The sequence below is a fragment of the Trichogramma pretiosum genome, unplaced genomic scaffold (genome assembly GCF_000599845.2).
Source record: "Trichogramma pretiosum strain Unisexual culture from Peru unplaced genomic scaffold, Tpre_2.0 scaffold13, whole genome shotgun sequence".
Taxonomy (NCBI): Eukaryota; Metazoa; Arthropoda; class Insecta; order Hymenoptera; family Trichogrammatidae; genus Trichogramma; species Trichogramma pretiosum.
The window spans coordinates 393,418-419,247 of NW_019641606.1; the positions used below are offsets into that span (position 1 = coordinate 393,418).

General features: G+C 43.4%; 2 protein-coding genes across 4 annotated transcripts; one reads left to right on the forward strand and one right to left on the reverse strand.

Annotated features, from left to right (window-relative positions):
* Nucleotides 1–1,098: 1,098 nt before the first annotated feature.
* On the reverse strand, nt 1,099–21,651 carry LOC106652097 (CUGBP Elav-like family member 4). Of its 3 annotated transcripts, XM_014370848.2 has the most exons (11): nt 17,461–18,716; nt 5,921–5,969; nt 5,630–5,755; nt 5,005–5,084; nt 4,725–4,868; nt 4,468–4,597; nt 3,882–4,034; nt 3,716–3,796; nt 3,563–3,640; nt 2,353–2,511; nt 1,533–1,660 (listed from the first exon to the last, which is right to left on the reverse strand). In XM_014370848.2, the coding sequence occupies exons 2-11, from the start codon at nt 5,967–5,969 to the stop codon at nt 1,533–1,535; spliced, it is 1,128 nt and encodes a 375-aa protein (XP_014226334.1). In that variant the 5' UTR covers nt 17,461–18,716. The 3 variants fall into 3 exon arrangements, 2 of the variants coding, with proteins under 2 accessions (XP_014226333.1, XP_014226334.1); XR_001339366.2 differs by lacking the exons at nt 5,630–5,755; nt 5,921–5,969; nt 17,461–18,716 and adding exons at nt 1,099–1,383; nt 20,513–21,651 and having other exon boundaries at nt 1,479–1,660; XM_014370847.2 differs by lacking the exons at nt 5,630–5,755; nt 5,921–5,969; nt 17,461–18,716 and adding an exon at nt 20,513–21,651 and having other exon boundaries at nt 1,099–1,660.
* A 2,839-nt stretch (nt 21,652–24,490) lies between these two features.
* On the forward strand, nt 24,491–25,773 carry LOC106652039 (ubiquitin thioesterase OTU1). Its single transcript, XM_014370774.1, has 3 exons — nt 24,491–24,884; nt 24,947–25,263; nt 25,352–25,773. The coding sequence occupies exons 1-3, from the start codon at nt 24,491–24,493 to the stop codon at nt 25,565–25,567; spliced, it is 927 nt and encodes a 308-aa protein (XP_014226260.1). The 3' UTR covers nt 25,568–25,773.
* The last annotated feature ends 57 nt before the right edge of the window (nt 25,774–25,830 follow it).

Consider the following 25,830-nt stretch of genomic DNA (forward strand, 5'->3'; position numbering starts at 1 on the left):
TAACCACTTTGGGGGAAAAAATAATTCCTCTATTGCCTGTTTTATTTTTCCATCATTTATATTATGCGATACGCGTTTTTTTTACTTCTCAACTTAATAATACTCATTATAACAGACGCCTGTAGAAAATGAGAAAAGCGGCTCATCGTTCAATACTAAAATTTTACCTACTGATAAACATTCTGCTTTTCTCATTTCGTGGGATCCTTCCCTTTTTTGTGTTTTAGTCATAATAATATAATCTATATAATGTTTGTACAGCCCTGTGAGAGCCATCCAAAAATGTTTATGTTTTAACCGTGCACAATTTGCAAATCGCGGTTGCGTTTAAGAAAAATAGAACAATAAATCATAAAATGTACTTATCAACCCTCTTTGAACAATTAGGATTTTTTGTATTTCATATATACAATTGTTTTTTTTTGTTTAATTATTTAATCTATATTAGTATTTTTTCTCTTCTCCTTTCGGCTAATATTCATTCTATTCAGGGATGTACATTTTCTTCCATCGTCATTCCATTTTTCTATTAAAATTGTAATCATTTTTAATATCCTATATCATACGAGATATACGTGCTTGTATGAGTATTTCATATATTATATAATATAATATATATATTTTTATATATATTTATAATATAGATAGTTATTATATGTATATATAGTATATTTGTTTTTTTTCGTGTATATGTACGCCTTTATTTTTTTACCATTTTTTGCAGCGTATGCTTCATAAAATATATCCGCAAGACTAAACGAGAACTTTACTAACGATTTTGCAAAAAATTAATTCCTTCTTTTTCATTTTCTTTGAACATTACATTTTTTACCTAGTCTAATTTTTCAGCTAGCGATACTTTTTAGAGTATTACCAGCGAGCAATTCCTTTGCTCCGTTTTTGTCCCACATAATCAAGTTTTACCATATCTATCTCTCCACTCACCACACCTCGTCCCTCTTTCTCATTTCTCAATTCTATTTCTCTCTTTTTTTTTTCTCATTTTTTTAATTTATATTTGTTAAAATTATTGGTCAAGTGGGATCTTACTCTGTTATGTCTTGATTTTATAATTTTTTTTTTCGGGGTTTTTTGAGGTTTTTTTTTGTTTTGCTTCAAAAAAAGTCTTTTGTCAGCAAAGCGTAGGGTTTTCTTCTCTCAGTTCATTATTTTGTTTTGTTCTGTTTATAGTGGAACTATTTCTTACAATGAAGTCAATTTATATTTTTTTGTCCGTTACCCCTAAAAAATTATCTATCTAATTGCTAGTCTTCAACAGTCTGAAGGATTTGTGGTGGCGATCTCGAAACATATTTTTATAATGCGTAACATGTTTGAGCGACCACTGGACTTATGTTTTTTTTGTTTTGTTTATGATCATATCTACGAGAAAAAATGGATGAGAGTTACGTGGTTTGCTCCCGAGAGCTTCTTGAGTCTCGTTCACACATTTATATTCCAAATCAATGGCTACTCACATTTTTATCTAGGATTATATGGCTAATTTTCAATCAGTTTAGTGATAATATAGGTTAATAGGGTCTGCTTGCATCTTTTGGCCTTTTTAATTGTACTTTCAGTCGTTTCATTCCAATTTGAAAACCGTTCATTGCTTGTATCGCTGCTTGTGCAGATGCTTGATTGTCGAAGGATACGAATCCTGCGCAGAAAAAAAAACAGAAATGGTCCGGTCAACACGAGGAAAAATTTGAATGAATAACAGGATGTCCCTTACTTTAAAAGTGTTAAAAACTGTTGCTACCAAAATCTAAACTTTAAGTAAGTTTACATGTAAAAAGAGAATGCAACCATTTAGAGGTAACAGGCAAGTTCAGAGCCAATTAGCTGCAGTAACAAAAACATTTTATCATGTACTTTTCATTATTTCGTACACTGAAACTTTTTTTAAGACTATTTTGGAGCTTTTAAAGCCCTAAATTTTAAAGTTTTTGAAAGGGTTTGAAACCCCGAAAAATTTCGTCTATTTTTCAGTTAATCGGTATTAGCAGACTCGAACTTTTTTGGTGGGGCTTTCGCGCCCTAAAATTGAATTTAATTGACTGGAACAGTTTTTCCTTCTTTAATCCAACGGAAAACTGTATGTGAAATCTGCTAAATGTGAGAAAAATTGGCTAATAGTCGTAGAAAAAAGCTTACTGCACGAAATGTTTAAAAGCCCAGAGTGAGATGAATTTTTAATTATAGGCCAGCTTTGAACCCTTTTATCTCACCTTTAATGGATGTATCCTCTTTTAACATGTAAATTTAACATTCAGATATGTGTTGCATCAATTTTTGACATTTTCAAAAGTAAGAGATATCCTAATTTATAATTAATATGAATTAACTCACCGAAACATTTACTCTGGTTAGTGGCACGATCAATAAATACTTTAGACGAGATGACGTTCCCAAACGGAATGAACATTTGCATGAGCTCGCCGTCGCCGAATTCCTGGGGCAGGTGATAGATGAACAGGTTGCAGCCCTCCGGTCCCGATATGGAGCAACCTGTGTAGTACCCGTGTGAAAAACGATACACACAAGCAGAGAGACAGAGAGATAGACGAGTTGAGAAATTAATACATCATATTAGTACAAGTGGGTAAGACAACAACGACCGGCAAGCAAGAAAAAAAAGGGATAAACGAGTTGTGTTTGGATATACGATACGCGCCCGTGCGCGGGGGGGGTTTTGTTCTGTAAGTTATAAAGCGATATACGGACAGACAGTTGAGAAACACGGAAAGCGCAAACCGCTCGGGTGAAGACTTTGTAAAGCAGCGCCGCGGCGCCGCTGTGTTTGTGTGTGTACGTGTGGGGACCGTCGTCGTCGCGTGTTACCGCCGTTTATTTTGTGTGAGTAGTATACCACTGGTATTCCGCATTTAAGTTCACGACCTTGGCGCGGGTTGTTTCGTTCCTCGCTCGCTCGCTCTTATTTTGCTTTTCCATCCACTAGTACTACTCCACTTGGCCAGAGACACGGAAATCTATATATACATACAAAGCATCGTACACACGGAATAATGCATGCCAAGCTCGGCGGCGGTGGTTGAAGATTCCCCAACTCGTTCTTTACACAGTGTACTACTATTCAATGTGTACGCTATGTGCTATGTATATAAACGACGACGACGACCAACCGATTGGCGTCCTGCCAAAAGAAATCGTCACGTACATTCCCGGTGTGCAAGAGAGCCGAGCTTCGTTCGTGCGACATCACTTGTTGATTCCACCAGCCTAGAGCACTAAAATGTTCATGTTGCACGGGGGCCATTATAGCGCGCGCGCGATATCGCAAGTTGGCTCGAGAGCCGCGTGCATCCACCTGATCGCGTATTACGATTGCCACCGCCGCGCACGAGTGCCAAAAACGAACATAGAGAGGCACACACGTAGACACACAGGTGGTTGCACAGGTTTCCGTGCGCGCGACACACTGGGCTCGAAGCCACGAACGCAGCCAGCCAGGCAGGGGGGTGATGCCCGTAAATCATGGATGCATCGTGTGCACGTGCAAAGCGAGCCGGATATTGCCAGGCGCAATCGACGTACGAACCTTCTCTTTGTTGAGGAGCCACCGCTGCCAGCGGTTGCGCGAGGGCTTGAGGAAACTGACCGTAGACGGTTGGATACGCTGAAAGCCAGATAAGCAGATAAAAATTAGAAAAATCGGTACTCGAGATCGGTTGCAAAATTTTTCACAACTTACCGACGCTGTGGTACGCGGACATGGGCGCGTAACCGCCGGTGGCGTGCGACAGCGCCGCCTCGCCGTTCGGTAAAGTCGGGGCTGCAACAACGAGGAACAAACAAACGAACCATTGAATCGTTGCTGTCATCCATATTTCTGATAAATATAAGTCAAAAACACTCACGGCCCGGAAACGTCTGAGGTAGCCCGTTGGCGAACACGCCCGCATCGGAGGCGGGCTGGCCGTTGGGCGGCTGCGCTGCCATGTTGAAGTTGGGCATCGTCGGCGACGGCAGGGACGGTATGGCGCCGTTCACCGTTTGACCCGCCGCGGCAGCTGATTTTCCAAGGTACACACAGAGAAAGAAAACAAAACGAATCGATTACAAATATTTGTATAAAATCTTATAGACGATGTATATAGGTAATAAAGGTGTTGAATCAGACAAATCGGATTATAATTCGTCATAATAGAGAGCTCGAGTTTCCATATCGCCAAACAAAGACGAGTTACATCGTCGATTCTCGTATTATACCCAGATTTTCCCCCTTTCATCGCGCGAGCCCGGTGAGAGCCAAGCCAATATATCTCTTACCGCGGAAAGTCAATAAATATATCAAATCGTCGCCGCGAAAAAGGGAATCGCAACTTGTAAACGTCTCACGATTGACGCGAATCATCGGATATCTTGCACACGAGTGATATATGTATTATATAAAATATCTCGGGTATTATATAATAATGGCTTTGTGCTGTATATATACTGTACCGGTGCTCGGAGGTACAACGGCGTTGGGCAGGCCATTGAGAGCGTGTGGAAGCTGGCCAGCAGCCAGCGCAGCCATGGGTCCGATGTAAGCTCCTTGCGCCGTCGCGGCGGCCATCAAAGCAGCTTGTTGCTGTTGTAGTAGTAGCAGCGGCATAGGCATAGGGAGGATTTATTCAATTATTACATACACGAAATAAAATGGCTTCAGCGGATTTATCTTTTTTATATCTCTCTTTTTTATCGTTGTTGTGCTTTACCTGCGCGTAAGCTCCGTACGGGCCGAACTGATTAAAAACGAAGGGATTGATCAAACTCATGTTTCCGGCCATTTGTTGCATGCGTCTCAGTTGTCGGTCCTTTTCATTATCCGCGAATTTGACTACGAGACTCGAAGAAGCTCCCTATATCGTTTGAGAATCAAAGAGAAGAAAGAAATATTACATTATCGATCGTTGCGCTCTATATTTCACCACCACCCGCCGCACTCATCAACGCATAATATTATTATTACAAGTATCGACTGACTGGTATACTGACCGGCATAGTTTGACTTCCGTGCAATGAATTTATTGCACTTTGTGCTTCTTGATAGGATGCAAATTTAATGAATGCACAGCCTGCAAAAAAAGAGAGCAAAAAAAACACACAAACGGAATTTTTTAATACAACATAATCAAACACAGAGAGACAGAAAAAATTTAAATTATTTCATTGTTTTTGTGGAAAAAGGTAGTAGGTATAGGGTAGGTTTTCGTTTGATGTGTGAAATGTTTGTGTTGTGCTGTTGTGTCGGTTGCGTGTATAAAGGCGAAGCTTCGATATATGGAACGGTATAAATGCTATATAGGTATATTGTTGAGTGCGATAAGAGTTTGAGGGCAGATTTTCGAGGAGTGCCAGGCAAATAATATATACGCGACGGATACAACGATCGAAGTCAGAGTAAGAGAGAGAGAGCCGCAAAAGATCGTGGCTGGCTGATATCTCTCTCTCTCTTTATGCATGAGAGGGAAATTTTCGTGTCGAGTATTGTCGTTCGTCGTCGCAGAAATTGAGAAAACAAGAAAAACTCGACCAAGTCGATGGATCGTTTATAGTTAATATTTCTCCCCCCGCCTTCCTTGGCTCTCTCGCGAATCGCACAGAGCGCGCAGAAAATCACCTCGACTCGTTCCGTCGGGTCCTCGAAGTATCGTGCACTCCTCTATTGTACCGTAATCGTTGAATAACTGGCGTACATCCTCCTCGGTCTGCTGCTTGCTTAGCATACCCACGAATAGCTTCCGATCTGTAACAAATGTAAGGGAAAATCAAATAATACACACACAAATAAATTTTTTATATACTATTTCTTGCGTTCGATCGCGTAGCAAAAATTCATATTTTATGAAACTTGAAAAGTCGAGAGAGTCACGAGTTTTATAAGATAAAAGAACGAGAAAAATGAGCTTACCAGCGCGGTTTTCACTGTCCGTCAACTTGACTTGACTGGGACGGCTCATCTGTAACAAGATCAATTCAGGGCATTTGTATTATATATGTATATATCTCTGCTGCCACACTGCTGCAGCGCGTTGAAAATTTATACTTTATTCATTTTCGAATTTCTCTCTTTTACCGTTCAAAAAAAAAGTAAAAAAAGAAAAAAAAGTAAAATCATCGTGACATATAATAAAAAAGCTTCGTTTTAGTTCACGATTGTCCTCGTGACACACAGCGCGCGCTAAAGCTCTTTAAACAATAGGGCGCTAGGTAAAAACGCGCGAGGAATATGTACATCCATCCGCGCGGCTATATCGAATCAATTTTTTTTTTCTCGAAAAAGTAAAATAATATAAAAAACAAAAACCGCACGCGGCTGCTGCGCGTGCTTGTGCGATGTGCGGTTTTCGACGCGTGTATATTTTTGCGTTTTGCGCGCATTCAGAAATCTGGGTCACCATTCGTTTCGAGCTTGCGCCCATGGGGATGACTGCTAATTCGGTTCTTTGTCAAAGTTGTCTCTCGCTTCGGTTGCGCCGCTGCCGCGCGAGATGCGTTTACTACTATGAAGCGCGAGCGAGCGGGTGAAAAAAATACAACAATTACGCGGAACATATAGGCGAGCGCGCGGGGGCAATTGTAAAAGAGAATGAGGAGTAGGAGGAGGACCCCCCGGAGGTATACTCGCGTGCTGCTGTGTTGCACACAAGGGGCAAATGATTCTATGGATGTGTGTACTATACGTACATCTCTCTGTGCGCTCGCGACGATCTGCCGGTTTATGGAATTCCGGCGGTAGCAGCATCAGCAGCAGCAGTTTTGATATGCAATTTTTTCGTCACGTACGCTCCGCTGCTATCCTATATATCGGCGCGTGCATCGATATATGCCGCTGCTGCTGTTGCTGATGTGTAGGCTTGCTTGTGAGAGAGAGAGATTGCCTCGATCCCTATACCATATTATCGCTATACAGCTTCCAATTTACATACTATCCTATCCGCTACGCGTTACGTGTGGGTGTGTGGGTGTGGATGTATGGGTTTGGGTGCGGGTGAAGCCGAGAGAGAGAGAGAGAGACACTCATCCCCTGCATTTACATCCCTTATACGCTTCATATATATGTGTGTGTGTCGCCCCTACTCTGTACGGTTCAAAGATTACTCCATGCTGCCGTCTACACCCAAAGTGTGTGTGCTAGTATGTATGCGTGTGTGCGTTATATGCATGAACCCTTGTCCCTCACCGATCAATTGAAATAGGGCATACGCCTCGAGAGCAGCCACCGGAGTTACATTACGTACACACACATATATAACAGAATTGCAGCGATATAAAGTTTATAGACCGGAGAGAGAGCCCCCGAAATCTATAGATATTTTTTCGATCCTTTCGACCTTTAATCATCGTTTTTGGATATCCACATTTGAATTACAAATGCGTAAAATCGCGTATATGCAGCTGATAATAATTTCAATAATGCACCTCTTTTCTCGCACGCTAGCATCGCGGTACATATAGAGTATATGTACCGCTGCCGCCCGGCCTGCCGCTGCGCATTATAATCATGCTCCAACTCTGTCCTCTCTGCTCTCTTCGAGTTCTCTCTATGCCGTGGCTCTCGCGCGGATCATTGCACAGCTAATTGGGCGCGGAGATCTCTCTCCCTACTTCGGCTCTTTGCGCCGAGCTCATGGCACACGCCCGCGTGCATAACAATTTTCGTCGTGTCGTAGTAGTAGTAACAGTGGCAGCAGCAGCGACGACGACGACGCATTAACGAAAAAGCGTTTTCAACATAAATTTGCAATATGCAAATTATAAAAACGTAACTATACATCGTTGCATTGTATATTCATTTTTAAAGCTCTTATCGTTTAAACGCTCGCGAGCAGCACAGCGCGATGTTTTTCATTATATTTATTGTGTACTTTATACATCGTGTTTCTTCTCTCTCGTAGCCTCGACGCTTTCGAGGCACGAGCGAGCGAGCGAGAGGGATGAGAAATTAAAAATTCTATATACACTTTGTTTTCTGTCTGCTCCAGCCGCCGAAGGGTCCGGTTTGGTCTGGGCGAGAGCTTTTTTCTATTATTACTTTGCGCAAAATTCTTTGCGCTACTCGGTAAAAGCAAAATACGAAAAAAAAAAAAATTAAAAAGCACAGAGGCCGAAGGAATATTACAGATATACGTTAAAAATTATAATAATATCGGAGCTTGCGATGCAACACGCGCCAATCATCGGGGCAGCTGCTTCCTCCGCTGCCGCTGCGATAATTGAAAAGCTAGGTACAGCGAGCTTTTGCTCTCCTCCGAGCTACGTAGCAGAGAGAGCTATTACACACGTTTTACCCATACATAGATATATATATATTACTACATGCCCTTTAAATACTCAATCTCTGCTACGTACGTACGTACGTATACACGTCATGTATACATGCCCCGAAAATGGTATGTACAAGATCGCTGTTCGATGGCGGTGAATCGCGAGCGACTGGAAATGACACTTTTTCGATCAACGCGCGGGAGAGCAGTTTCTAGCTGCGCACCTACGCGCTGAGCGAAACAATAATCGTGCATGTAAACACGCGTTCGATAATTTTACCTTGATAGCCGACGACTCCGCACTCGTCTGACGCATGGCGCTTCGTACCTCCACGATTTGCACCATTGATAAAGCTTTGGCTCGACGCGATATATACGTAGGTACTCGGCCCTTTGTTGGACGATAGCGACAGAGAGAGAGAGAGAGAAAGAGAGATAGAGAGATATTATAACGCTGCTCTCCTTCGTAGACGTAGCAGGCGGGAAGAAGCGAGTCTTGTAAGCACGAGCACAAAACCTCCCCCTGGTTGCCACTATATACTCTGCTCGAAGCTCGTTGTGTATTATAATACACACACAGCAGCGAGTCCGCGCCTTAAGTTAAGAGCGAAGAAACGTGAAAAATAAAGAAGGAGATGATTTTACAAGAAAATCCGCCGTTGGTTGAGGAAAAATATGCAAGGCGCTGCTTGTAAACAACACTCTCCTGCGCACAGATATACAGGTAGCCGAGAAAATTCACACAGACACACGCGCTCGCGCACTCACAAACTTGAGTACGTATAGAGTTGAGTAGCGAGAAAGGAAGGAAGGAAACTTTGGCGTCGTCGTCACTCGCGGATTATTATTTTTCATGTAATAATAATAATAATAATATAAAGGAGAACGACGCGCGAAAACTGCAAGGTGTCGAGGTTTTCTTTTTTTCGTTATACACAACTGCTGCTACTACTACGTTACTAGTACTACTGCTATATATATTCGTTTCTCTCTCGAGTCGCGCGAGTCTCTTTCTCGTATAAAGTCTACCACTGGTACTACTGGCGTTATAGTACAGCACAGTGCACACTCAGAGAAGCGACGACTACGACGACGACTACGACGGCTACGGCGGTGGTGGTTGTGCTCGGCGCTGGTAGTAGTAGTAGCAATGGTGTGTGCGTTTCGCAGCCCTCGCCGTCGTACTCGCAGTCGACTATGTACGTATATGCGACATTACGACGACGATGGTTTTCTATGTAGTAGTAGTAGTAGTACACCCCCTGCGATGTTGCTGTGTGCTGCGCCTTGTCCTGCCTTTATCGCAGCGCAGCGGTGAGTCTCCCCAAACGCACATCTATATACATGGTGTGTGTGTGTGTCCGTGTGTGTGCGCGTTAGTATGTAGCGCGTGGGGCACTATCTCGCTCACACATACACACATACACGCGTAGGGTGCCTAATGTAATATATCTATATAGCATATATAGCATATAGCCGTAGCAGATATTCTCCACACTGACTTACAGAGAGAGAGAGAGAGAAACATGGACAGCTCGAGCTCGGGAGCGGAGCGCGGCACGCAATTATTATATCCTTCGCCCGTCCGAACCCCACGCGCGTATAGCGCACACACACTGGCACAAAACTAATACAAGTACGTATCGGTATATATCCTATATATACGCGGAGCAGGAGCCAGGATAGAGCCGAGAGCGCGAGAAACACGTACAGCGTTCGCTATATCTATCGCATATAATACATAGCATAGGCGCGCGCGTATAATCAGGTTGGCCCCGTAAACCATCCTGCACAACCCTTGTATATATATGTACGCGTGTGTTTTTCTATATGTATGTCCGTGTGTAGCAAGTACGTGTTTTATAAGAACTAGAGAGAGAAAAATTGATAAAAGCATCGTATATAACAACAACTGCTAGCTACGCTTGAACTCGGCGAGCCAACTCGCGCGAGCTTTCGGCTATAGTACAGCCTCTGCTGCTGACTATACGCCACTCGAGAGACCTATCGTGCCTCCACCGCCGCCACCACCCACCGCCTAATGTTTATTATAATGCACGTGCTGTACTACTACTACTACTGTATGTGTACGTGGGTGAGTCGGCTCACCAGCCGAAGAAACCGTTTTTCTTTTTCTCTCTCTCCGCTATCCTTTCTATACTTCCGTTTTCAACATTTTTTCCCTTTTTTTTTCTTCTTTTCCTATTCTTTTTTTCCTTCCTCTCTCTCTACTCGTGCTATTATACGAAGCTGCTGCTGCTGCTGCGGCTGCTTGGCGTTATGTCGGGTGGTAAACTCGTGCGCGAACGTGCGGTGGGGTCGAGCGAAAGAGAAAAAAAAAGCAGCCAAGTATAGGGAGTGGAAAAAAATTGTATTTTTCTTATCGGTCAAGCAGTTGTATAGTCCGAAGGACGGCGCGGCAAAATGAAATCACTCGTTTTCACGCTGACGACTGCGCTAGGCTAACTCGACTCAACTAGCTATATATAACATGGGTGCATGCATATGCCGCTGCCATTGCTTATATACTATATAATGAATGTATACGAGATACGGCAAAAACGAAAACAGGGAGAGAGAGAGAGAGAACTTCGGCCGTCGCGCGCTTACTTGTCCCCTTACATTTACGCATAAACATGTATATATACTATCGTGCGCTTGGAGCAGCAGTAGCAGGAGCAAGTTGAGCAGGAACAGGAGCAGCAGCGTAATGGTACGCGCGTACTTACGCATATAAACGGAGAAGGCAGAGCGACTATATATACGAAATATAATGTATTCTTCGCCTAGATATTATATATAGCGCGACGTAAGTACTGACTTATTTAGCTCTGGCAAACACTGCCGCTATTTATCTACTTTAGCCGCCGCCGCCGCACCCCCGTGCACTCCTCCTTACTCCCCGCGCGTGACGCGAAAAGCTCGCCTCTCTCTCTCTCTTGACGCTTTTTTTTCTTCCTTACCACCCCCCCCTCGTTTCTCACTATAGCTAACTTTTTTTACTCTCTCTCTCTCTCTCTCTCTCTCGATCTATCTTCTGTTTTACCTCGAACGTAATTATTTATTTATGAGAATATTATTCCTCCACTCGGTCGCCCGATAAAATAACTCGATAAGCCGCGAGTATATACGCGAGCACACACGCGCGCGCGCGACGATTAATGTTTCTTACATTAATTACGCGTGAATAATTTATGTATCTTTCTCTCTCTTTTTTTTTTACCAGCCAGCTTTTTAGCGATAATGCGATGCAACGAAAAAGTTAAAAAAGATAAATGAAAAAAATTGTCATCTCTCTCCCAGCTCTCTCTCTCTCTCTAGCTCATTACTGCGAGCGCGCACTACCTGCATTTATAAACTCTTTTCATCTAGGTTCAAAGTAGCCTGCGCGAGTGCCTGGATCGAGCTCCGACGCGTTCGACCATCCAATACTTCATAATATATATAATTTTTAATAACGAAATATCGAGTGCTGCTGCTGCTTTACGCTTAATACCGTATTAATGTAAAATATGTATAATACGTCATTTGCTTTTCAGCTGTGCGATTTCTCACTTTATATATTAAAAAGAGATGTATAAATGTATAAATGGCATAATATCGACGAAACGATGGCGACGATGATGACGTTGTTAAAAAAGAGAGATATAATACGAAAGAGGTAGGGATATAGGTACCACGCGGAGAGCAAAATAAATACATAACGAATTAAATATCGGCAGAAAGCCGAGAGCTCTGTACAGTATAGAGAGAGAGATATAAAAACGAGCGAAAAATCCTTGCGTATTACGTTCCTTATATATTTGAACAAAAGAGAGTTTTTCCTTTTTTTTTTTTTTTTATTCAACTTCACACGCCAAATATAATCCCAAGACCGTGAAGAGCGACGAAGAATACACGTACAGCAGCGTATACGAGCTGCAGGCATACGATAACGCGCAGCACTGCATTTAAAATCAGACCGGCGTATATGATCCGCGGAGCTTATTATATAGACACGAATTTGCTATCATCGTGTAATACGGTATATATACAGCGGCAGAATGATGAGAGGATCTCTGGCAGCGATCCGATCGCAGAGAGAGAGAGAGAGAGATGCCAAATGTGTGTATATGCGTATTACATCGAAGGTGCTCTCCTCTCTCTCTCTGCGTGCTGTATAATACCCGGCAGCAGCAGGCAGCAGCTCCGATATTATATAGGTGGTAGTCGTGGTAGTGGTGGTAGTTGCAGTGGTGGTGGTGGTGGTGGTGCGTCATATACATGCGGCCCGAAACACGATGTTGTAAAGTAGGGCGTCAACCGTGTGTACGCGATATACCATGCACAGCCCTTTGCCACCCGTGATGTGATATATATAATATGTGTGTGTGTGTGTGTAGGCGCTCCCAAAGTTACTGTGTGAGCTGTTCCGAGCGAGGCGCGTGCCGGGCGAGCTCGAGTGAGAGCTTGAGAGAGAGAGAGAAACATTTTCGGCGCAGGATCGCGAGCAGGAGACTCGAGGCTGCTATATAGGTACACACACTAAACGATGAAAAAGTTATTATTTACATACCTACTGTAGCCGTGCCCCCCGAAACAGCCGCTCTTTTTCTCGAGATGTATGCGAATAGGTATATACACAAGTAAAAGCAGAGAAGAGTAAGAGGAGGAAAAAAAAAGAGTATGCATAAGGAGACGACAATAATTTATATTCGCTACATTTCTTCTCTCGCATATACCCCATATATCGCGTAGTTTTATTCTTCTTTTTTTCTCTCTCTCTCTTCTTTTTTGCTTTCAATTACGCGTATAGTTGCGTAAATTCAATCGTAACACGATAACCTACACAAAGCAACACTTGTTCGTTCTCTTCGCGTAGGCGTCGGCCTCGCGCGCCAAGGTGAAAATCAGCGAATTTTCATCCGCGCGCACTTTTCCGTTACTTTTCGCTCTCCCCCGCTGCTGCTGCTGCTGCTAACTGCTAACTGCGCGCGAGGGGCTTTATTTACTATAGTCGAGAGACGAGGTAAAAAAGTTTAGACTCAAATAAAGGTGCGAGCTTCGCACCCGCGCCTCTGTATATACTGTACTATATGCTATACGTATTACGCGCTTGTTATATTTGCATCGAAATTATACCCGGTCGAGCTGAAAAAATCATTCTATCCGCGCAACCCTTATATATTTCTATATTTATGTATTGCGGCAGTTCTATTCGTTCGATATTTGTTGTATATCGGCCGCGCTGCGTCGCGTTTGATCTCTCTTTTGTTTTTTTCGTATATATAGCGAAGCTCGACTACTGCTATACTCTTTCTAATTTGAAATGAAACGCGCGAATTGTTAAACGAGATCTCTCGCTCGCGCGTTATACCTGCGTTTGTTACACTGCATATATCCCTTTGTGCGTGCGCGCCTCGAAAAACTCTCGACGCGTTACGTAGAGCATCGTAGTATAGTGGCGGCGCGAAATAGAAAAATAAAAAAGTGTAAAGTTGGAATTCCGGTAAAAGGTGTTGAAGTAGTCCGTGTGTTATACTATTGTAATAGGTGAAATTGAAAATCTACCGGAGCGAACGAGAGAGAGAGAGAGAGAGAGAGAGAGAGAAAGAGAACAGTGTAAAAATAAAAAAGAGTAAAAAGAAAAACATATAATGAAAATTACGAGCGGCCCTTTAAGTACGATGTTTAAATACTCGTTTAAAATGTATATACCATTTAGAAATGAGGGCTCCTTGCTGGGAGCTAGCTGACGGAATCCCGATTCTCGCCGTCTCCGCCGAGCGCGAGAAGTGAGAGAGACAAAGACAAAAAGTCCGCAAGTGGGAAGAGAGAGAGCTTTTACGCGCGGAGAAAGAAAAGAAAAAGGAAAAGAGTCGAGCTCGAAACGAAAATGAAGAGGTCTCGTAATGTTATATAATTATATAGTGGTAAGTCTCGCGCGCGAGTCGACGAGTCAGTTTTTGGAATCAAAAGTTAAACAGCAGTAGTAGTAGTAGTACCCGAAGTAAAACTTTCGGAAAAAGTTTTAATCCATAAACGAGCTTGCAATGAAATACATTATGCGCACGGAGCTCGCCTTTTACTCTTTTTTTTCTCGCTCTCACTCGCTCATCAACGCGCCTCGTCGCCCATCCGCGCGAGCGAGCGAGCGATATAATAATTTTCTTATATTAATTTCATACACACGCGGCCAGCAGCAGGGTGAAATATTCAGAACCGCCGGGGGTGTGAGAACGAGGCAAAAATTGAAAAAAAGAAAAAACACGAGATCGCATCATAACGAAGTAATTTAGCCATCAAACTACGCAGTAGCCCACGAAATTACGAATAAAATAAAATTGTTAATAAATTTTCAGTGCTTATCAAATTAACAAATTGTGTATCCATCCTTGCGAGATATATCAACACGTATGCGTACGTATCACGCCGCGCGCACAATGCATATAACGATGTATAGTATAACAACTATTCGCTCTCGTCCCCGCGCGCGCGGTTTAATTAACGCTAATGACCTCGCTCTGTCGCTCACGCAGAAGCGACGCATCGCACCTATGTACGTGTGTACGTGTCCGTGTATATACGTGTTTTCAATGAAAAATCAAGAGAAAAAGATCAACGCGGCTGCAACATTTTCAGCATAGTTTCGGGTATATATGTGCTGCTCCTGCTGCTGCTACAGAGAGTAACAGGGCTCAAGCGCGCGCGCGCGATCGTATTCGACGAATTCAATTAAGCAAGTTTTAAACGAGAGAAAATAGTCGTAAAACGATGTATAAAATTCGGGCTCGCGTTATATAAAATGAAAATGAAAAAAAAAAAGAGGACGAGTGCGCGAGAGGGAGGAGTAAAAGAACGAAAATTCTGGACATTCGAGACTCTCTCCGAATTAAATACCCCGCGAGCACGGAGGGCGCATTCCCTACCACCCTATAAACCGCCCGCGGAAAATATGTTTTTACGATTTGCGTGCCAGAGATTTTTTTTTGCTCTATCTCTCTCTGCGTTACGTCAAAAACATTTCTTTGTTGGACATCTTCAATTAACCGCGAACGGCCACAGGGATGACGTTACCGAGAGCAGCAGTAGTGGGCTACGTGTAAACGAAATGACAAAGCTGCACGCATGTAGAATTTTTAGCGTGTAAAGGTATTTCGTGGTTTTTGTTTTATTTTCTGGTCAAAAGAGACAAACAAGTCGATCGCGCGTTGAATCGCGCATAATGGTATAATAATAATACCAGCGACAACGATATGATACAATATTACATTATTGTATATGAAAAATAAAGTAATTGAAATGGATCCGTTGTCGCACGAGTGAGGAATTAATATTTGTAACCACTGACACGCGATCGAACAATGATCGAATATACATACGCGTCGATTTTATATAAATTGCTAAAAGCACCCGGGCTTAACTAGTCTGACGATTCACCCGTGTGCCGTGTGTATTATTATAATAATACGCAAAAGAGAATTCGGGGGGGCGGGGGTGGTCATAACGTGCATATAAAAGAGGGAGGAGCAACGACGCGTATCCCATGGATTTTACAAGGATGATACCTATTTACTCGAAAACCCAATCGTTTCACGATTAATTGCGGCTCTTATACACGGCCAAGCTTGACTGAGCCGAGGGTAGTAAAAAACCGCTGCCAAGTCATTGGCAAAGTGTTTCCTCATTCTTTTTTTAATTGTCTTATAATAAATATTAACCTAAAACTTAATACTAATAAATTCAAAATCTATACAAAACTTTTAAAAGAAAAAAAAATAAAAGGGTTTGGTTATTAAAGGCAGAATTTTCGTATTTCGTTTTAGAAGTTCAAATTCCGTTTTCCTTAATGTATACAAAACTCCTAAAATACTTTAAGATTTCTAGAATTTCTTGTATGATTACCTTGCTACCGAACCTTAGCTTGCACACACACACATCCATACATACGGACATTTATTGAGAATTCAATTTAGTTTACAAATATGTAAACAAATTGTCCTACGAGGTCTAGTTCGAAATCTCGTTTTCGAGCCTATCACAGAGCTCCCTCTATGAGGGAGCAAAAGTGCAACTTTTCATTTCCAATCTTTTTTTCATAATATCTTTATGAATAAACTATCTTTTTCTATGAGGAAGCAATAAAAAATAAAAAAAAGGAAGTGCTCGTACAGATAATATACATATATTTCTCTCTCGCGCCAATCTTCGGGTTCCCTCGCTATCTGTCATTTATTCAATTTACACGGAATCAACTGTGAAATGTACGTGCTGCTGCTCCAGAGCGCAGAGAGGAGCAGGAGGAGGAGGCGCAAAGTTTTTCTCTCTTTCCACTGGCCTTTTTCTTTTCTCTGTCTCTCAACAGCGCCACTACTACGCGTCCATCGTCGTCGTCGCACAGCTGCCAATCGGAAGGCAACAATTTCGTTTTTTCCTCTCGTTTTTTTTTTACCACTCGAAACTAGAGAGAGAGAGATCGCGAAATGAAGAAAAAAAAATTGAGCAAAATATATAATATCGGTGCGACGGGCGGTGCTGCTGGCCATCGCGAGCAATTCGAGCTTGGTGTGTGTGTATACACTCTCATGAATATATATTAAAGATACATTCATATTGTACGTCGAGCCGATGGTTTATGTATAACCGCGACTATACGGAACGAACGACGACGTCGGGCCGTCGAGTAAAAAACGATGACTTATATAAACGACGATGGTACGGTACGTCTGGAGCTGCTCGATTACTCTACGTTTACCGAGCTCCAACATAAAGTAGATATATATAAGGCGCGACACACGAAAATCACTTGTTGCGGTCAAATGTCGCATTATTAATTAATAAAGTGGCGGTGCTACGCGCGGCTGTGTGAACTCGAGGGGCTGCTCACAAAAGACTCTCGTAGTCTCGTCGCTGCTGCTGCTGCTGCACACTCGTCGTAAAAAGGTAAGTACACACGAGCCGAGGTATAAGATAGAAGACTCACACATACACGGCTGTCCCGTTTGTGACACTTATAACCGAGAAGAAGAAGAAGAAGAAGAGAGATCGTCGTGAACGATGAGCAGCAGCAAAAAAGGGTAATATACGCACAAGAAAGCTTAATATTTAAATGTCTGTCACGATACGACACGCAAAGGTAGAGAGAAACGATGAGAATAATTTGTATGTAAAGTAATTTATGATGCAATATTAATAATGGTCTTACCTAGAGTCCATTGATGTGCAGCCGCCTGTTGTTTTGGCAAATGGTCGTCAATACCGTCCATTCCTCTTTCCATTTTTCATCGCCTTTTTTCTTCTTCACTTCTTCTTGTTCTTCTTCCTTTTCTGTCTCTCGCAATTTTTCGCGTGCAGCTTTCGGTGCGAGAGCACCGCCTAGTTTTATATATTTTCTGCTTTTCTTCTTCCTTCTTCTTCTTCTTCAGCTACTCCCGAAAGAGTATTGTGCCTCTCTCTCCGGGGTTCGGTAATATACTCTCCTTCCTCGCGATCACTTTGTATGCACGTTATGCATACACATACCGCTCTGGATGCCTCGCGTTCGCAAAAATCGATGAGCTTTCGGGGGTAAGAAAGATAGATGGACGAGCTTTTGCTTGGGAAGAAAGAAGGCGAAAAACAAACCGTAAGAAAAATGTTGTTGTTGTTGTTGTCGTCGTCGTGCGTGAGTGTGTGTATAAATTGTTATCAAGTCGTATGGATGGATGGCACTTGCGCGTCGTCGCGCAACACAAATTTTCACAACAACGCGCGCACCGACAACCCTGTTAAAGTTGTAGGCTCGAGCTCGTTCTCGATGACAGCTCGTCCGCCACACACAAACACAAGCACAGACACAAATACACACGCAGTGAAGTAGATACAATGACAACAAATCACTCCGCTCGTAGCATTACGCGTATGTAGGTGATATCGATGATGTCTATGTTGGTCGTGGCGTTGTTGCCGTGTGTCGAGTACTGGGATGATTATTATATCGATCTCAGCGAGAATCGCGAAAACGACGGCGACGACTACGACGTCTCGTCGTTGTTGTCGACGACGACGACGACAGTGGCGGCGGCGGTGGCGGTGGCTGCTGCGACTCTACGGCTGACAGTAGCAGCACAACACCACTACTACTGCTGCTGCTGCTGCTGCTGCTGCTGCTGCTGCTGCTGCTGCTGCTGCTGCTGCTGCTGCTGCTGCTGCTTCTGCTGTGTTGTCGTCGAGGCATATAACACTCGGACACAAAGCGAAAAACTACACTATTTTCCTATCTAAGAGTCAGTCTCGCTCTCGGTTGAATTTGTACTGCTGACAGGTAAAAATGGCTGCCAATATATAGACAACCATAACTAACTAACTGGCCGCTCTCATTGACAGCTCGCGTAGAAAAGCACATACAGCTTGCAACGATTCGACACAATGTACGGGGCTAATATATGTAAGTGCAACGACGACGACGAGCGTCGGTGTAAAGCCAGTACTGCTGCACTGGCTATTGGGCTGCTGCTACGAGCTTGCAAGCTCGCGCTACGTTGGCTTTTCAGACAGAGGTTCCGTGCGGAAAATCGTCGAGAGAGAGCAAGAGAAGTAATCTATGCGAAGAGCTGCTAGGAGCTCGCCCCCAGCAGTACACAGAGTACTGACTGCCTTTCTCTCTCTACTGCGAAAGAAAAGGCAAAACGAGAAAAGAGAGAGAGAGACGTACGCTCGAATATATATATATATATATGTACACAAACACAACGAGCAGTTAGCCGCACACACGTATACACACAGACTTGCTGCTGCTGTCGTCGTATATAACGCAGCTAGAGAGAGAGAGAGAGAATGACTGACTGAAACGCGAAAGATAGAGCGCGAGCGAGCGAGAGAAAGAGCGAAGCGCGCACAGGCTGTGCTATACAGTATAACAGTCGAGCGGAGCGGAGAGCCGAGCGCGAGCGAGCCCCTGTGCAAGCTCGCGATTATGAACGAACTGCAACTGAAAGAGTAAAATAGCAGCGATAGAAAGAGAGAGAGAGAGAGAGGAGGCGAGTAGTATAGTCGTCGTCGTCGCTGCCAGAACTACTCTCCTACACACGGACACGAGTACATGTACACACACTTACACACACTTACACACACTTACACACACACAGGCGGCAGCAGCAAACAGTATTGCACGCGCGATAGAAGATAAAGAGAAGAACGAGTACAAGAGCGAGCGAGAGCGAAATATCGACAATGTGTACGTGTGTATGTGCGAGTCTCTGTGTTTTCCGCGCGCTAGCGTGTATCTCTATATACGTGTGTTATAGCCTTATGGTTATATAGCATTGGCAGCAGCAGCAGCGAGCAGCGCGAGGTATGCATGTATGCATGTTATATGCGCGCGCGCGCGCGGCCCGCTCGTATCAACACATGTATACACATGGGCGAACTCCTCTCCTCTCATCTCCTCTCTCCTGACTCTCCGCTTTCCCTGAGAGCTGGCTTGAGCTAAAGAGAGATGGAGAGAGGAGAGAGAGAAGCTCCGAGCCATGGGGGTTGACCGACGGAGTACACACACTCCACGGCGGATCCACAGCTTCGTGTGATTCTCCGCTGCTGTGCGAAAGTGAGAGAGAGAGAGAGAGAGAGAAGCTCGCCCGACTGTGTACGTGTGTTTGTATGTGTTATACGGGGCCGAGAGCGAGAGAGAGGAAAGGGAGTAAAACTGGGGTTGGAGAGATATGGACTCGTGTAGCTTTGCCTGTGTGAGAACTGTATATACATGTATATATAGTAGTCAGCCATCCAGTCCTAGCGCACCTATACTCGCAAGCTCATACACGTACACTCACATTTTTACTTGCTCGCGCGCGGGGTGGCAATCCCCCGACGGTATCGCGCGAATTGCCAGAGAGAGAGAGAGAGAGTGGAGAGAGAGCATGGGTGGGGATAAATTGTGTTAAAACTTGAGGGGAAGGGGATGAGACGGCAAGGAAAGCTCGATACGTTCGAGTGTGTATGTGTGAGCTTGCGTGTACTCGGTGGGTGGTTGGGTGGACCGTATACATGTATGTGTGAGTTAAACGTATATAGTTATACACAGCTCGAGCTTTTACGATTGTGCGTGTATAAGCATATACGTGTGTGTGTGTGTGTGTGTGTGTGTGTGCTGCCTCGGCACGGAAAGAACACACAGGTATACGATTCTCGGTGATGTAGCAACAGGCGGATAGAGGAGAGAGAGAGAAAGAAAGACAGAGAGCAGGGTAGAGAGAGAGAGAGAGAGAGAGCTTTTTTACCAATGTTCCTACTGCGTTCTTTCTTCTTCGGCGCCTTTTCCGATCTCAGGATCTTTTCGATTTTTAACGCCGCTGCTGCTGTGCCGGCTGTATTATGACCGCTGCTGGTGGTGTTGCTGCTGCTACTGCTGCTGCCGTTGTTATTGCTGCTTAGACTGTCCGGTTGAACTACGTGTGTCTTCATATAATATAATATGATGAAATGAGGAGCTGCTGCTGAGTCGAACGTCGATTTGTTGTCGTCGGTGCGGCTTCCTGATGCTGGTTGCTGCTGGCGATGGAAACCCTCGGATGTTTGGTGGTGGTTTTGGATATCACGATCACATTTAGTTATTAATACAGTCGGATTGTTGCTTTGCTCACATTATATCATCACCTTTGCGTTATAATAATATACACACGAGAAATTCTGACACAAGCTTGACACCGCACACACACTGACACGCCCGCGCGCACATAAGCGCGCACACAAACTGACTGACTGGCGCGTATGTATGTATTATATATCGTTTACGCGTTATATACACTCGACGACTCTGCCGCTGCTGCTGCTGCTGCTGTTGCCCGTTGATCGATCTCTAAAATTGCACATATGTAATATACACATTGGAGCTTCCGTTCGATCGCCGAAGCTCGAGTACTTGTACACGGGGATTGGTATGACAAAACGCGTACACGACGATATCGAAGCGTAAGAGAAAGAGAGAGAGAGAGAGTAAGAGATTCAATGAGCTTTACGCGAAAAAGACGTCGATGTGATTTTCTGTCGAACTTCTATACTCGTATTGTACTATAATATGCGCTCGTGGCGAATCTCGAACTGCGCCGTTGTTGTTGCAAGTGTGTAGGTGTACGTGTGTGTGTGTGTGTGTTAAAGTCGGCAGTCGCCGCTGGACCCCTCCTAATAATAGACTACTGGCACTTCTCTCTCTCTTTCTCTTTCGGCAAAAACTCGAGATGCGATCGACGCACTGTTAGCTGCTGCTGTGCACGTATATCGAGTCCGTCCGTGTGCGCGTATGTTTATGATACTTGATTTATTGCACAGAGTCGGGCGCGCGCGCTCCAAAGTCGAGAGAGCTTTTTATAATATATACACAGGCGCGCTTCGCTCGCGCAAGCTCCAAGGAGAAACGGAACTCTTACGTTTTGTTCGTTACTCTTCTCTCGAAAACGTGGCTCGCGTCGTTGCGACCAGCGAACGAGCTTTCCTTCAGACGCGATGGAATTATTATTACCGTTTGCAAGATATATTATACGAAAGCTCCGCGCGCGAGCTTCGTCGATCGAAATGGCGCCGGCGTCTTGCTTCGTGCGTGTTTTAAAGCTCGTGCTTGAGCTTGGACATATTTGAGATAGCTGAGAGCTGCTACTGCTGCTGGCTGCTGACTGCCTCGTCGACGTCGTCGTCGACTCGCTATACGACGTATAGGTCTACTCCTTCTATCTCGCTCTCTTTCGTTGATATCCTCCCGTGTGCTCGCAGCAGCGGTGGTGGCGGCGGCGGCTACGGCGGCTCCGCTCGTGCCGAGGCGCTTCTAGGGGGATGACGTCATGCTTGCATGTGGACCTGTATATACATACCTATATAATGGATATATCGTCGTTTCGGTGACGTAGGCGTGGTCACGGATGCGCACCGACACCTCGCTGGCTTCGTCGTCGTCGTGTGCTCGCTCCGAAGCACCACGGGGGTTGTCATAGTGACGCGTGCTAGCGCGCGCGCCTGCCCGAGCTTTCCCTCAATTTCTGCCCTTCCCAGCAGACTACGCTTCTACAGAGAGAGAGTTGGCCACGTATACACGACGACGACGACGGCTTTTAGCAGCAGCAGCACCGTAGATGTTCCCTCCTTATGCACGGTACAGTTAGAGAACGTGCGCCGCGCACCAGATGAGGAGGAGTGAGGAGTGAGGAGGAGCAGGAGGAGGAGGAGTGAGGAGAGGAGATCCTGCGCGAGAGCAGCTATCCTCTCTGCCGCCGCCGCCGATGCTGCTGAGGCCGACTCCGAGGACGTGTACACTATATACATTTCTCTGTGTACCCCCGTGTATATAGGCGCCTGCCTCTCTGCTCCGGTGCTGATGTCCTTTCACACGCGCGCGCACCAACCGAGTACTCTACGGCGCGCTATAAAGCTCGTTTACTTCCCTTCTTCTTCTGCTTTTTTTTCGTATACTTTTTCTCTCTTCTTTTTTCTTTACTTCTATTCAACTTCGTTGATGTTATAATCCAATGTGTTGCTGGCTCGGACACGTCTCTCTCTCTCTCTCTCTCGACGATTCGATTTTTTACTTTTATTTCCCTCTTTTTCTTTTCCTTCCTCCTACTCCTCTTTTCTTTTTTTTATTTTCTTTTTTTCATTTTTTTATCAACGCCCAAAGAGCCTCTGCGGTGTATGATGTTTGTGCGTGTCGTTGTCGAGAGCACACACCGAAAAAACCCGTAAACACCAATAGTACGAGTGAGAGCGAAAAGAGCTGTTTTTCTAGCCGAGGATATTTTTCGGCGTTTGCGAGGGAAAGAGGGAAAGCAGAAAAATATAGCTGCAAAATTTCTCCATTTTTTGCGCGCTATCCGCGATTTTGGTCCATTTTTTATTCAGTCCAGGATTGCGCTAGCACGCGCCGAGTATCGAAATTGAAAAATATTTTGTTACATCTATCTGTAAATGGGAAATATTTGAAAATCGGAAAACGTTGGATGATCGTTGTTTACTTTATGCGCTGATTTGAACGATGAATAGATTCTTTTGGTTGTCGGTTAATTAAATAAATTTTGATTCCAACAAAGGAAATAGAAATATTATTTTGACGCGTGTAAAACCCATGATCACCTGCGGGCTCTAAAATAATATCGAAATATCCATTTTATTAGTTTTCGTTTTTTTTTTTTTTTAATAAAGCCGTTGTGGAGTTTCGGCTTTGAACTCGGATGATATATTGCTTTAATTGTCATTGGTAGTTATATATAATGCCTTCATTCATTCGCATTCATTCATCGTGCATTGGAAAAATCGTCATTTTCTACGTTATCGGTAACAATATCGATGCAGTCGCGATGAAAAACATTTTAAAGAATATTCAAAAAACTAATTCATTATAGTAGTAATTCGAGTTAATAACCCGTAACTCGTTCGTTGATAAAAAGAAAAGTACCTCGCATTTATATAATTATCATTTTATTAACGATCGATAAGACATTTGAACACTGTCGTGCGGCAATATATCTTATCATAAAAAAGAAAACGTCGAACTGAGAATTTCGCAAGATCGGTCGAGAATTGCATTTTTACCAATCGAAGAAAGTGCAAACTCCGTTGAAAAAAAAAAAATTAATAAGGAGGTCACCATTTCGCGGCTGCATCATCGTCGTATGCATACATTGTATCCTACGCTTATTCGCCATTTTCACCGAGCGAGCGTCTGCAGCAGCGCTCGACCTTAAAGAGAAACGCAGCATTAAGAGTGCATTTGGCAATGCTCTGACTTGACCCTAAAGCCAGTTTATTTATGTGTTAGGAGTGTTACTCATACGGCCGTGCATGCAGTGTCGTATATACAAAGGCTATAGCCTAGCTGTCCGTTCTCTTCAAAACACAACGGATCGTTTTCGATCTTTTGCACGCTTCTTGCTGGGCTTCGAAATTTTCAAAATATTTCGCCCGAGGGTTTTATTTACGTTTACGCGGCTTTAGAGCACGACTATTGATGTTCAACTATTATAAATAACAAAAATTGAAAAGTAACGTAATTTTTCGGCTTAAGTCTGTACCGTATTTGTTTATATCGTGATATAATTTCAAAATTATTAGTGCTATCGGACATTTTCCGCGTAACGTAAATCGAACTGACGCGTGGAAAAATCTTATACAACTATCGGATAGTGTCTCGGCCTCGAACGTCAGCGCGTCTCTCTGCTTCGAAGACTCTTCTGCTTGACTCTAAATTTTGTGTTTGTCGTCGAAACTCCAACAAAATGGGCCCGCTCGTACTCCGAGTTAAGTGCAAATCCGGACAGAAGATCTTGGAATCTCTGAGTCCCGACAGTACCCTCGACGAATTGAAAGCCAAACTGTGCCAAGTGACAGGTATCAAAACCGACGTTATGCAAATACTGCAAGGTTATCCACCCAAAGCCGTGGATACGAGAAACGACAAGATGACACTGAAAGAGTGCAACATCTCCTCGGGCGAGACGATCATCGTCGAGGAGAAACAAAACTTGAACAACGAGGGGAGCGTGCAGGAACAGCCACGTAAACACATAACAGAGCAGGCAAACTTTGGCGACAGTCCTGGTATACTTATGAAGATGGTTGTGCCAGCCGATGACTCATGTCTCTTTACGAGCATTGGATTTGTTCTGAATGGTATTTGAAATTATTTTTATCAAAACATGTACTATTTTTAATTCTATTTCATTTCTAAATAGGCAAAGTAGATACGACACTTGCAAAAGACATGAGACAAATCATCGTCAATGCTGTCAGTGCAAACCCTGAAGTATATAATGAAGCTTATTTGGGAAAAACAAACAAGGATTACTGCGAATGGATTAGCAAGAGTACATCATGGGGTGGAGCGATAGAACTTGCAATTCTTTCTGAAAAGTATGGTGTAGAAATAGTTGTAGTTGATAGTAGTAATGGCATTATCAATAGGTTTGGAGAAGATTGTCACTATGCCACAAGGGTATTTTTAATATTTGACGGAATCCACTATGATCCATTGTATATGGAGTCAATGAATGTAAGGAAACTATTCAACAATTATGTATCATCAATTATATGTTGATTACGATTGACTTTTAATTAATTAATTACTGCATATCTTTTAGGGAGATGTAATACAATCTGTGTTCCTCACAGAAGACGAAGCTGTTTTGGGTCAAGCTATGAGCTTGGCTCAAGAAGCCAAGTCTAGTCACCAATATACAGATGTCAAGAAATTTACCCTTAGATGTATGGAATGTGACTGTAGATTAACTGGTTCAGAAGCTGCACATAAACATGCTCTTGATACAAAGCATCAAAGCTTTGGAGAAATAGTTTGAGTCTAATAAATTAATGGAAGAAGGCATTAGAATTTGATATACTTGATTCAAAGTAATTCACATTCAAGGGACTTCAATGAAAAAAGTTTGTCAAAATTGAATAGGTCCTCATTGAAATATTAAAAAAAAAATTGTACTATATAAATTATATATGTTATAACAATTTGCATTCATAAAGCAAGCTTTAAGACTTATAATAATCCTAATTAACTTTTTTTATTTAATATCTAGTAATAATTATAAATAAATGAAAAAATATAATT